This window comes from Eptesicus fuscus, chromosome 6 (genome assembly GCF_027574615.1).
Source record: "Eptesicus fuscus isolate TK198812 chromosome 6, DD_ASM_mEF_20220401, whole genome shotgun sequence".
Lineage (NCBI taxonomy): Eukaryota > Metazoa > Chordata > Mammalia > Chiroptera > Vespertilionidae > Eptesicus > Eptesicus fuscus.
This window is the reverse complement of record NC_072478.1, coordinates 70102840-70115365: the sequence shown is the minus strand read 5'-3', so window position 1 is coordinate 70115365 and position 12526 is coordinate 70102840. Positions and strand designations below refer to the sequence as shown.

The 12526-nt window shown below is 57.0% G+C and overlaps 1 protein-coding gene and 1 long non-coding RNA gene across 5 annotated transcripts in view; one reads left to right on the top strand and one right to left on the bottom strand.

Moving 5' to 3' along the window:
• The window catches only part of LOC114232602 (uncharacterized), a 4184-nt gene extending 203 nt beyond the window's left edge, over window positions 1-3981 (bottom strand). For 2 of the 4 annotated variants that reach the window (XR_003618687.2, XR_003618689.2), the window contains exons 1-3: window positions 3866-3981; window positions 1256-1384; window positions 206-367 (exon numbers count right to left, since the gene is read on the bottom strand). This is a non-coding gene — a long non-coding RNA (uncharacterized LOC114232602). Of the gene's footprint in view, window positions 1-205; window positions 368-1255; window positions 1385-3207; window positions 3288-3671; window positions 3731-3865 lie in introns of those variants that run through there. The other 2 variants (XR_008556374.1, XR_008556375.1) reach the window with 2 other exon arrangements.
• PRR7 (proline rich 7, synaptic) lies at window positions 3135-12526 on the top strand. The gene is made up of 3 exons (XM_008143100.3): window positions 3135-3199; window positions 11157-11813; window positions 12002-12526. The coding sequence occupies exons 2-3, from the start codon at window positions 11399-11401 to the stop codon at window positions 12397-12399; spliced, it is 813 nt and encodes a 270-aa protein (XP_008141322.1). The 5' UTR covers window positions 3135-3199; window positions 11157-11398; the 3' UTR covers window positions 12400-12526.

The following is a 12526-nucleotide window of genomic DNA, read 5'->3' as shown; positions in this document are numbered from 1 at the left end:
TTCTTAGCTTCCTAAATGGGATGAGGCCTGAGGGAATTGGGTCCTCACCAAGGTGTGGGTCTGGCTTTGCCTGATCTTGAGAGGCAGGCTCAGCTGGCAATATCCCCTCCAAGGCCAAGGTGGCCTGGCCCTCAATTGTGGACTTGGAACAGCCTGGGGAGTGAGGTGGAGTTGCTCTTAGAAACACCTGCCCAGTCTGTCTTACCTGGACACTTGCTGTGTGCCTGGCCCAGGGCCAGTGACCGTGCAGAAGAGCCATTCCTCTGCTTTGCCCTTGAAGTAGGGAATGTGGCCAGGCAAAGATGAGACCATGGCAATCCTGGGCTTTAGGCTGTAGCAGAGGCATGTGGGCATCAGGAAGGGTCTTCTGAAGATAGAAGTTGAGACATTCAGCTGGGGACAGATGGATTAGGAGAGCATTCCATTCTGTAGCATTCAAAGTGTAAAGACTTGGGGGAGGAGGGGAGGCGCAACAGCCTGTTAACCACAAGTCTGTCCCAGTCTTTAACAAACCTGTTGTTTGATAAAATCCCAGTGACCTCAGCCACACACATACCCGTGCCCTGTGCCATAAGATTTTGTTCATTGCCTCTGGGCTGGGTATCCATTGCCACAGAGACCACATGAGCTTTGCTATTGGCTCTGGATTCAAGTCCCAGCCTGGGCACTTTGCCAAATGGAAAGATGAGGGTGATACCATTGACTCACAAGGCAGCTATGAGAAGTAGCCAGTCACCCCTCCCCTTGAGCCCCTAGGTCACTAACAGGTCTTGCCTGCCATGGGAGTGGATGCTGGGTACCAAGCTGACAGTTATCTCGGGCAGTCAGAAAACTCCAAGCAACAGCTTGGAAGATGGGCCTCTTGGGCTGTCTCAGGTCTTGATGGTGAGTGGAGTGTGCACTACCTCTTCTACTAACTTGAGGGGAACAGGGTAAGGAAAGGGCCTTGCCAAGCCCTTCCAGCTGGTGAGTGGCTGTTGCAGGGCAAAGGAAGGCAGCTGAAGGTGAAGCTGGATCCTGCCCATGAGGTTAGGGGCCAAGGTACACTTGTCTGCTCCAGGCTCTGGGAGGAAGGGCAGTTAGGAGGTGTCAGCATGCAGAGGCTGAAGCCCCGCCCTCGGCAGGTGTGAGTGGGTGCCAGACGGACAGGAAGGACCCTGTGGCACACTACCTGCAATGGGTCCAGATCTCCCACCAACCTTCCCCTTGGGATAGGGAAGCATCCAGGAAACTTCTTGGCTAGGGTTCAGCTTACCTTACTGCTCACAGTGCACCATTGGCAGAGGAAACTCGGAATCACTTCCCAACAAGTCTTCCCAAGTGCGCCTGCTCTGAGTGGGGGCTGGGGACTCGAAGATAAGGCCCTGCCAGCTTGGAGCTCAGTCTGGTAAGGAGGCAGACATGGGAACAGTGGGGCCCAGTGTGAGCAGGTGGCAGAGATCATTCAAGAGCTGGCAGGGCTGGGACTAGGGAGGGAAGGCCCTTTGGCCACAAAGGTGTCAGAGTTGGTGCCCTCCAGCACACAGGACCAGATGTATCTGGATAGTCTAGGGCTGTGGTCGGCAAACTGCGGCTCGCGAGCCACATGCGGCTCTTTGGCCCCTTGAGTGTGGCTCTTCCACAAAATACCACGGCCTGGGTGAGTCTATTTTGAAGAAGTGGTGTGAGAAGTTTAAGTTTAAAAAATTTGGCTCTCAAAAGAAATTTCAATCGTTGTACTGTTGATATTTGGCTCTGTTGACTAATGAGTTTGCCGACCACTGGTCTAGGGCCTCTAGTGGTTTAAGATGGCTAAACATGAGGCGGGGGGGGGGGTGGGTGAAGTGTGGAAGAAGGGAGTGACTGGAGCTGAGGTCAGTGAGATACAGCCATGTATGGCTTTGAAAGCAGCGTTAACGTGGGGTCTCATCTGGAAGACAGTGGAAGAGTGCCTGCCCAGCATGTACAAAAGCACCCCTAGTTTCCTTTGGGAAACTCTCCACTCAGTCCATGTGGTTTATTTAGATGGGGCCGGGTTTGCACCCACTGCACACACACCTAGAGCTGTGTGACTCAGGTGGGGCTGTTGGGGGTCTTTGGTTGCAAGTTAGAAAGTGTTTTTGTTTTTTAAAGAAAGGATGGCGGCGGGGCGGGGAGGGGCTGATTGACAGGAAGAACCAGACTGGGGCGGCTCCAGGGTCTTAGTCGCAGACCCGATTCTCATCAGGGCACAACTCCCAGAAGGAAGATGCTACAATCATGTTCATGTCTGCATTGCTGACATAAACCCAAGGAATCTGAATAACCAGACTGGAAACCTGCCCGCTGTGCATCCAGAGAGTAGGGCACTTGTGTTAATAGGTCCACCATGATGACATCCCTGGGATACCCACTCCCAAACAGAGAACCTAAGAGTCATAGACAGCCAGGTTCTGGCTCAGCCTAAACAGTGAGGCCCTCACTAGGGCTCAGTTCTGTTGCTGGGAATGAGCAGGGTCCATGGAACCCAGCGCTATGGATCAAGCACTAGGTTCTCCTGCTATTCCTAAGTAGGCATGTGCTGATGCAGGCTTGCTGGAGACACAGTGGGAGTGGCCTTGAGGCCGTGAATTCATGGTTGGCGCCACACTGGGGTACCTGCCTGCACCAACCCCTGCCCACTGCAAGCGTGCAGTGCCTGTCAGTATATGGCCAGGGCCTGGACGTGCGTCTGCTTTTCGAGCTGAGGTAGGTGTGTGTGTGTGTGTGTGTGTGTGTGTGTGTGTGTGTGTGTGGTGTCTAGACCTCAGCTGCTTGATTGAGCATCCCGTGTGCTCGGCTGATTGTGTGCACTGGGTTTGCCTGCATATGCCAAGCCCAGACAGACTGCTGCTAGGTGTGCGGCGTGGCGAGAGCATTCCCTGTGACTTGGGAGCCCGGCTCGACAGGTGGGTGAGGGTCCTCCGCCTTTGGCTCCCGGGACTGTCTCCTCCGCTGAGACGTGTGGGGGGCAGGGGCTCTCGGCTGGCGGCCGCGTGCGCGCACGCCGGGCTCAGGACGCGCCGTGTACGCGTCCGTGCGCGCGCCCCGCGGCTCCAGCCCCTCGCTCGGAGCCGCCTTCGCTGCCACAGTCAGCTTCCTGGGGCTGCTGTCGCCTCCCCCCGGCCGGAGGCTCTGTCCGCGGGGCCCGCGCCGCTCTCCCAGAGCCAGGAGGACAAGCTCGAGGAGGATGCCTGGGCCCGTGAGTACCGCGGCGGCGGCAGCGAGCCGGTGGGCATGGAGTGCGGACGGAAGACAGTCCCGGGGCCAGCCCCCTTCCCGCGGACGGATCCGCGCCCGGGCCCGGGTCTCCGCCTTGGACCCCGGCCCCGGCCAGCCCCTCTCCCAGCCCCCACTGCAGGGAGGGAGGGAAGGAGAGGGAGGGCGCCAGTGAGCGAGGGAGACGGAGCGGGGCGCGAGCAGCCACTGGTTCGCTTGGAAACGGTTGTCACAGCAACGGGGTTTCGCTCCTCGGTAACGCGACTGTGGGGCGGCGACACCCTCTCCCAGCCCTCCCCCACCCCATGCGGGGCCTCTGCCCCCAGGCACAGTGGGAGAGGGGATGCGGGGACTACCCCTCTCACGGTTGGGGCGGGGGACTTCGCCCCTCTGGCCCGTTTGGGTGTGCCTGCCTCCACAACCCGTCGAGGGTGGGGGTGGGGAGGTGAGCGCACCTTGGAGCAAGATTTGGCTCCCACGTGGCTGCAGTCGTCGCAGCGGGGCTCCTGGGGTGGCAAAGGTAGGGGAACCCTGGCAGGAAGAGGCATGGAAGCTGGATCCGGATCCCGCCACCCCCACCGCCACTACCACCACCTGCCTTTGAAATGGCCCAACCCGAGCTGGGTACCCCATAGATGATGTTCCTTACCAGGGGAGAGGAAAGAAGCTCGGATCTCTCGACCTCGTGGCCAGGGCATGTGCTGGGCCGGTGGTGGGTCTGTACTACTCATTCCAAGCCACCATTCTGCAGGGAGGGGTGGGAGCAGCGTGTGCAGGGGCAGAGGAAAGGACTTTGCTGACCCCGGCCAGAAGGGAGCACCCCAGCCCATTGTCTGGATCACAAGTGTCCCTTTTTGTCTGAGCACAAAGCCCAAACTGTGCTGGGTGGCATGCAGGTTGGCCGCAGGCTGGCCAGTGCCACATGGAGATGCCCTGACCCAGGGAGCTCCTCTGGAAGGAGAATGGCAGCAGAGTCAGAGGAAATGACCTCTGGCTCCCTTCCCAACCTCCCCTGGGTGTCAGTGTACTGGGGAGAGAAATGCCCTCCAGCCAGCTCTCCTGGGTCTGACTCAGCAGATGCCATCCCCTACTGACCACAGGCCTCGACCACAACCGCCACCCCTGGCTTTCCCTTCCCATCCAGGGTGGTGTCCTGGGCACCAGAAGGGACCATTACCCTGGGCATTTGAGATGTTGGCATAGATGTCCGTGGACGAGTGGTGCTCTGAGTCAGGCCCAAGTCTCCTTCCCACAGACAGTAGGCCTTGGGAATTATTCACAGGCCCTTTGCATTCACTTTCTGCTCGGGGGTGAGGCTCTGCATCCATTATTCCTAACCCTTACAACAGTTGTGCAAGGTAAGTTTATTACCCCCATTGTAGCACTGAAGTTGCCTGAGGCTCAGGGAGGTAGTGACTTGCCCAAGGTCACACAACCAGTCAGAGTGAAGTTAGGTTTCCAGGGCTGGTTCTGTTGGCATCGCCCCTCTGCGTGCTACACATCTCTTGTGAGCCAGGCAGGAAAGAACTGTGGTGCTTTCTGGAGGAACATTCTTAACCTTCTTTCACATTCCTCCAGTGAGCAAATGCGGTCTTTCCTGCCTTGGTACACCTTTCCTTCTTCCAGAAAGAGCCAGATTTTGCTCCCTTAGATGCTCCATAGGACTGTTCTGCTGCCAGGCTGGCTCCCACTCACCCTCCCTCCATTTTCTCTCTCTGGGGACGACCAAGCAGTGAGGTCTGCCTCAGGATCCTGGGAAACTCCCGAGGTTCTAGTTCTTTGTTTTTGGCCTGATCACATAGCAGCTGTGGGGGAAGGAATTTAGCAAAGAATGGCCTATGGAGTGCTGGCCCTTGTGGGTGCTCGGTCTAGCTCAGTGGTTGGAGACCCGAATGCCTCGAGGGCCCAGGGTGAGGAGTGCCAGGGAGCTACTCAGCTGCAGTCAACGTCACCATGTGAGAATGTGGACTAGGTGTGACCAGATTGTCCAATTTTCAAGATGAGGCAAAAATCCGGACTTACATGTAAAAACTCCTGGTTTTTAAATGTTGGCAACTAAATATTTTTTTTAAATTGATTGTGGACCAACAAAACACATCCATGAACCTTGTTCAGCCTGTGAGTCACGAGCTGAGACCTCTGGCCCACAGTAAAGCGATGGCACTTTTTGCCAGACCAGACCATGCCAGGCTTGTGTAGATGTAGCACCAGGGTGTGGTTTGCACATATGAGCCTTTTGAGGCTGCAAGATGCTGGTATTTGGTTTGTCACATGCAGCTATGTACTCTGGTCTTTTTTAAAAAATATATATTTTATTGATTTTTTACAGAGAGGAAGGGAGAGGGATAGAGAGTTAGAAACATCGATGAGAGAGAAACATCGATCAGCTGCCTCTTGCACACCCCCCACTGGGGATGTGCCCACAACCAAGGTACATGCCCTTGACCGGAATCGAACCTGGGACCCCTCAGTCTGCAGGCCGACACTCTATCCACTGAGCCATACCGGTCAGGGCTACTCTGGTCTTGAAGCATTTTCGCCTCCCTCATCAGTTGTGTTCCTCCATTGTGCTGCCAGGCAGGCTTCATCATCCCTGTCTTACAGGTGAAGAGTCTTCAGCTCAGGCATGAGAATAGCTGGGATCAGGCCACACAGACCCAGCAGTGCAGGGCAGGGCAGGGCAGGGAAGAAGCAGGATTTGAACTCAGGGCTCCCCTATCAGTGCTCTGTGTGTTACACCAGGCCGCCCCTCAGAAGAGCGGATCCTCATTCCCCACCTTCACCCCCAATTTGTAGTCAACTCCCTTGGAGGGACAGATCTGAGTATAGTAGATACTGACCTAAGTAAGGCCTCGGTGGCCACAAGCCCCTGGGGCTCCTGTCTCTGTTGTCCTATTTGCAGTTCCCCAAGCCTGGGGTTCATGGCCCAGGACCATGGTTGGGTCACAGAGATGCTACCTACAGGTACTGGTGCCACGCTAGTACCTTGGCCCAGCTGGAAAGGAGGTTGTGGCCAGCTCCATGCCTGGCTGATTTTGGCAGCTGGGACAATTCCCATCATTTCTCTCTGGCCTGAGTTCATCTGTCTTGGTGTGGGAGGAGTGTAAAAATGTCACCAGTGCCTTCCTGAAATGCCCTTCTTGCCAGGACAGTGGACTTTGCAGTCACCTGGGCTTCACAGTGTGGGCCTAAGGCGGCCCCAGCTTCTTGTCTGTAGAATGGGGATGGCAGCAGCCACCTTCTGGGTGTCACTGAGATACTGAATATACAGAGGCTAGCAGTGAGCCTGGCATGTGCAAGGGCACGCAGGACAGGTTAGCAGCCACTTCCTTCTTTTTTCTTTTTTCTTTTTCTTTTTGCTATAAAGCATTTTTAACTTTCTTTTTTATTGAATTATTGGAGTTACATTAGTTAATAAAATTATATAGGTTTCCAGTGTACAATTCTATAATACATCATCTGTATATTATGTGTTCACCATCCAAAATCTGGTCTCCTTCCATCACCTTTTATCCCCCGTTTATCCTCTTCTACCGGCCACTACCCCCTGCAGCCACCTATTTCCACCCCATCCTCACTCCTCACACACACTCTGCTCCCTCTCCCCTCTGTCCCCTGGTCTGAGTCCCTGTCCCTTCACTTGATTGGTACCTTTGGCCTCACATGCAAGGAACCTCATGACCCAGAACCCCAACTGCCTGGAGTTTCCTCTACCCACACCAGAGACCCTGGCAAATGCTTAGGACATAGATATGTGGTCCTCAGCTTGCTTATAAAACAACCTGCAAGGACCAAGAGCTGGGTGATGGCCTCTCTCTGTGACATTTTGACGAATGACTGACATTCCCCAGGAATGAATTGGATGCAGACCCAGCTCTTGAGGTCTTCCTTGTCCCTACAGCTAAAAGACCAAAGAGGTAACCGGACACCTCCAGTCACTCCTTCAGCAAGTGGTTTTTTAGCTACTATGTGCCAGGTGATTAAGACAGATACAGCCCCTGGGGTTGGACACAGGCCACTCTAGAACACTGTAATATCACAGGGCTTCTTATCTAGCCTGGGGGTGAGTGGCTCAGGGCTGACTTGTCCAGGGAAGTGACAAGTGAGGCCGGGAAGCTGAGTAGTGAGTGCTGGGGCAGGAACAGCGAGGATGTATGACAGGCCCCTTGGAGAGAGAAAGCAGAGCTGTAGGCAGCACAGAATGGAGCCCTGAGAGGTCAGGCTGAAGAGATTTTGGCAGGAGCTCATCCCAGAGGCCATGATCTAGGTTAGTGGTTCTCAAAGTGTGCTCCCTGGACCAGCAACAACCAGCACTTGCTGGGAATTGGTTAGAAATGCAAATTCTTAGGCCCCATCCCAGACCTGGGGGCGAAGCCCGGTCCTCTGTTTTAACAAGCCCTCCACGCGGCTCTGATGCTTACTCCAGTTTGAGAGGTTCCCAGCTAAGTGTGTTGAAGAGCAGGACTGTCTCCTGAGACAGTGGGGAGTTGTTGGAGGGTTCAGGCCAGAGAGGGCCCTGGGAAAATGGACAATGTGGAGAGTGGGTAGGCTGGGCAGGAACACAGCACAGGAGTAGAGACAGTGGTGGCAACCATGGTAATAGGGGCCTACGTGAGAGATGCTGGTAGCCCGGCCAAGGCAGTGGCAGGGGAACCAAAGGAAGTGGACAGGTGAAGACTCACTACACTGAGGGTAAGAGAAACAGGATTTAGTGGATAGCATAACCGGTGGGCCCTTTGCTGAGATAAAGGACCCAGTAGCGGATCTTTGGGGTCTGAAGTTGGGAGCTGGGCTTCTTTAACCTACAGGGCTTCAGTAGGTCCAGAATGAGACATCTAGGGGACCTTGGGTGTCATTTAATCTCTTGGAGCCACGTGTTCTCGTATGTCAAATGGGGAACGTGCTAACGGTTCTCAGGATGACTGCGAGAACGACCTGTGGTATCCAGCCCTTGGCAGGAACACCTTGGGGACACTCACATCTCTGCATCCCCAGCTCAGAGCCTTGAAAAGCACTAACATTTGTTGAGTGTCTCCAAGCCCTTTGCACAGATTAGCTCTATCTTCACCAGGGTCATTGAGGAGGACACTGAGGTAACATGGAGTTTAAGAAACTCACTGCCCTGGGTCTCTCTTTTACCTCCTTCTGTGCTGCCAGTGAGCATGTGGCCTCAGAAAACTGTACAGTCCAATGTGCTCACAAACTCTACAAATAAATCAAGATGGAATCCTAAAAAATGTTCAAATAACCCGCAAAGAAGGTAAGAAAAGAGAAAGAGGAAACAAAACAAATCATAAAATGACAAATGTAAGGATGAGTCCATCTGAACGCACTACTCCTAGCACAGCCCGAGTCAGACACAGAGCAGGGATTTGGTATGAACAGTCCGGAGAGGCTGGGGAAGGGTAATGGCTGTGTACAAGAGGCTACAGCGGGGTCTGCTGGAAGCATGACAGAGGCCCAGGGAGCAAAGGGACAGCTTGGGGAGCCTTGGAGCAGCGTGGCCTGGTCAGGACGTGAACTTGGAAAGGCCTGCAAGAATGTCCTGATGATGATGGACTGAGCACCTACTCTGGGTGAGATGAGATGGACTGAGAAGATCCTGGGCAGGAGGCAGGCCTCAGGCAGGGTCTCACGCACTAAAACTGAGCGTTGGTGCCAGAGGGTCAGCTCAGCTGTGAGACTTCCTCTCATGGACACACAGTGGCCTAAAATGCAGCCGTGGTTCCTGCCTCCTGGCTGAGGGGCCACAAGGGCACTCAGCTGGTCTTGGGTGTGGCCTGCCCCAGTCTGTTCTAGTGCCCATCCAGCTGCACTGGGCTCCTGAGGGCAGGGTCTCTGTCCTTTTTTCCTGGTTAACCCTGGAGCTGCCATCAATTTCTCCTCCACCCTGTAGCCTTTTCCCACTCTTGAGCTGAGGGCTGAGGGCCAAAAGGGCCAGGGCCTTGATGGGAAGGAACAAGAAGGCACATTTTGGCTACAAGCTGGCCAGTGTCCCTGTGGCTGCCAAGTCCTCATGTCCAGGTGCACACGCACCAGGCTTTTCATGTGCGGTTCAGTTGTCATGTAGGCGAAGGTGTGTTGACACAGACTTTGGATTCAGACTCGGGCTAAATCTTAGCTCCCCCCTTATTAGCTTTGTGACTTGAGACAAGTTCATTTCCTTGTCTGAGCTGGTCTCATCTATCAAATGGACCCCCACCCCCATGAGAAGGTGCTGGTGAAGATCACACAAGATTCTGCATGAAAAAAGCCTAGAACAAGGCCTGACACCCAGTATACAGGCCTTGGTAACTCTTTCTATTTCCAAATTCAGCTAAACATCACCTCCAGCCCCAGAAGTGCCTTTTCTGACCCAGAGCTGTTCTTGCTCTGCAGGCCAAGGGGCCCCCTAGTTAGTACCAACTTCCTCAGAGCATTCCTGAAAATTCCTGTGGGCTCAGGAAAAGGAGAACAACGGATTTATTTAACTCCCAGTGACTGGCAGCATCGTGTTTTTATCAGGGCTGCGTCGCCATGGCAGCCTCATGGCAGGGTTGTGGAGGGGGTGGGTGGAACTATTGTTCCTGCCATTGTCTGTTCTGGAATGCAGGCCCAGGATAACGGGACTGGCAGAGGCACCAAGTGGCACATGGCACAGGCAGCTGTTTAGTCTGACAAGAGCCCTCTTGGGGTGGCCTGTGCCCTGGCTTCCCCCCAGCTTACTGCCAGACCAGTCTGAGATGGCTTGAGGTGGAGCCCTCAGGTTGGGGCTCAGGCCCACCCTGGCCCCCAAAGCTGAATGTGTTCATTGGACATGCTGAGGATAGGGGTGTCCATGGGGCTTCTGGAAGAGGCCTCACAACATAGCCCAGGCAGCACGCTTCCACCCCAGGCTAGGGTGTTGTCGTCAGGCTTGGGTTTAAATTACAGCGCGGCCACCTGCTATCTGCACAGCTAATTGCTTCCCCCTTCCTTATCTTTAAAATAGGAGTAATTACAGTTACCCCAAAGGGTGGTACATGAAAGCCCCTGGGTAAAAGGCATTCAAGAAGGGCTCATTTCTGTTCTGCGGGGGTGATGAACAGTCGCCTGCCATCTGTCACTCTACCGTCAGGGTCCCCTCCTACATACCTCTTAGGAGGCAAGATTCCCCTCTCAACCCTGGCTGAGGAGAGGGGCTGGGAGGAGAGGGGCCCATCTGGAGTGATGCGGGACCAGGTGGTACTAAAGACTTTCCCTCCCCTCTGCGGAAAGGGAAAGGAATTGAGGGGAAGCGATCCAAAGTCCTGGAGCTAGAAGGGCAGGGCCAAGTGGGACGAAGCAGGAGTAGGAGGTGAAGAAACTGGGATCTGGCGGGTGGAGGCACATAGAGGAAAGGAAGAGGGAACAGCTCACGGTGGGAGGGTATTCGGCGCGGACAAAGGCAGATGCAGCGGGAACTACCCGCCTCCGAGCTCCCGCTACAAGAATGGCGACAATCGGGGAGGTCGCGGTGCGGGCTGGGATGTTCCATGCTTTGGGCAGCCAGGGGTGGGAGCGGGTACAAGACCTAGAGCCCCTGGGGCTGCTAGGCATATGCATAGGGCTGAAGATAGGCGCCTGTGGTTGGTTGTGTGGCTCTAGAAGGTGGGCCCCGCCGCCGCCAAGCAACCAAGCGGTGCCCAGGGGATACGAGTGGCGAATCTCCCTTGCGCAAAGGCCGAGTCTGGCCTTCGCGCGCCCCCTGCTGGCCTCCCTGGAGTTCCCTCGGCTCAGCCGCAGCGGCAGAGTCTCAGACCCGGGAAAACCCTACCGGGGAAACCTCGAGGTGTGACGTCACCCTCCTCGGTGACGTCACCGCCCCCGGGGAGTGTGGGGGTTCCGGCAAAGGAGGCATCCCCGGGACTGCACAGGGCACCGGCAGGGAAGTCGTCGGGGGCTGCAGCGCGCCTTCACCGCGCCTTATGTCTGTCCCATAGGTCCCGCGCGGCCCCGGGTGAGGCCTGCCCGCTCGCCCGCCGGCACCATGGGAAGGAGCGGGCACCGATACTGCTGCCCCCCGCCGGCGCGCGCAGGACTTGAGCCTCGCCGCAGGCAGCCCCCGGCCGCAGGTCCCCAAGTGACGCTGGCGGCTCCTGGGAGCGTGGCGCGGGCCCGGGGCCACGTAGAGGAGCCCAGTGTCCAGTGAAGCTGCCGAGGACCCGCCGCCCGCGCCGCCGCCATGGTTATGTCCCAGGGCACCTACACGTTCCTAACGTGCTTCGCTGGTTTCTGGCTTATCTGGGGGCTCATCGTCCTACTGTGCTGCTTCTGCAGCTTCCTGCGCCGCCGCCTCAAACGGCGCCAGGAGGAGCGACTGCGTGAGCAGAACCTGCGCGTCCTCGAGTTGGAGCCCCTCGAGCTCGAGGGCAGCCTGGCCGGGAGCCCCCCGGGCCTCGCGCCCCCGCCACCACCGCACCGCGGCCGCCTTGAAGCGCCGGCGGCGCACGCGCACCAACACGTGCACGTGCACCCGCTGCTGCATCACGGGCCAGCACAGCCACACGCGCATCCGCACGCACACCACCACGCACTGCCGCACCTGCAGCCGCCGCACCTCTCCGTGCCGCCCCGGCCCTGGAGCTACCCGCGCCAAGGTAAGTGCCGACCTCCGCCGGAGGCGGTCGGGATGGGCGGGGCCTCGGACGCGGGCTGCCTCCTGGTCTTCACTGGACGGGTTGCCCCAACCTAGGAGGGCGCGGGCTGGGCCTGGCGTTGGCTGAGGTTTCTGCGGGAGGCTGGAGACGGGTGGTCTCACACCTTCGGACCGCTTCCCACTCCACAGCGGAATCGGACATGTCCAAGCCTCCGTGCTACGAAGAGGCGGTGCTGATGGCCGAGCCGCCGCCGCCCTACAGTGAGGTGCTCACCGACACCCGCGGCCTCTACCGCAAGATCGTCACGCCCTTTCTGAGCCGCCGCGACAGCGCAGAGAAACAGGAGCAGCCGCCGCCCAGTTATAAGCCGCTGTTCCTGGACCGAGGCTACACGTCGGCGCTGCACCTGCCTAGCGCCCCGCGGCCCGCGGCGCCCTGCCCTGCACTCTGCCTGCAGGCGGACCGAGGCCGCCGGGTCTTCCCCAGCTGGACCGACTCGGAGCTCAGCAGCCGTGAGCCGCTGGAGCCCGGAGCTTGGCGCCTGCCGGTCTCCATCCCCTTGTTCGGGAGGACTACAGCCGTATAGAGGGGTGCCCGGCGACCCGACCCCCAACAGTAGACTCCTGGCCTGACTGCGAGGCTTTTTAAATACTTCCCTTGGACTGCGGGGGGTGGGAGGGATTTCTTACCCCATTTGTTACATTTTGAGGATA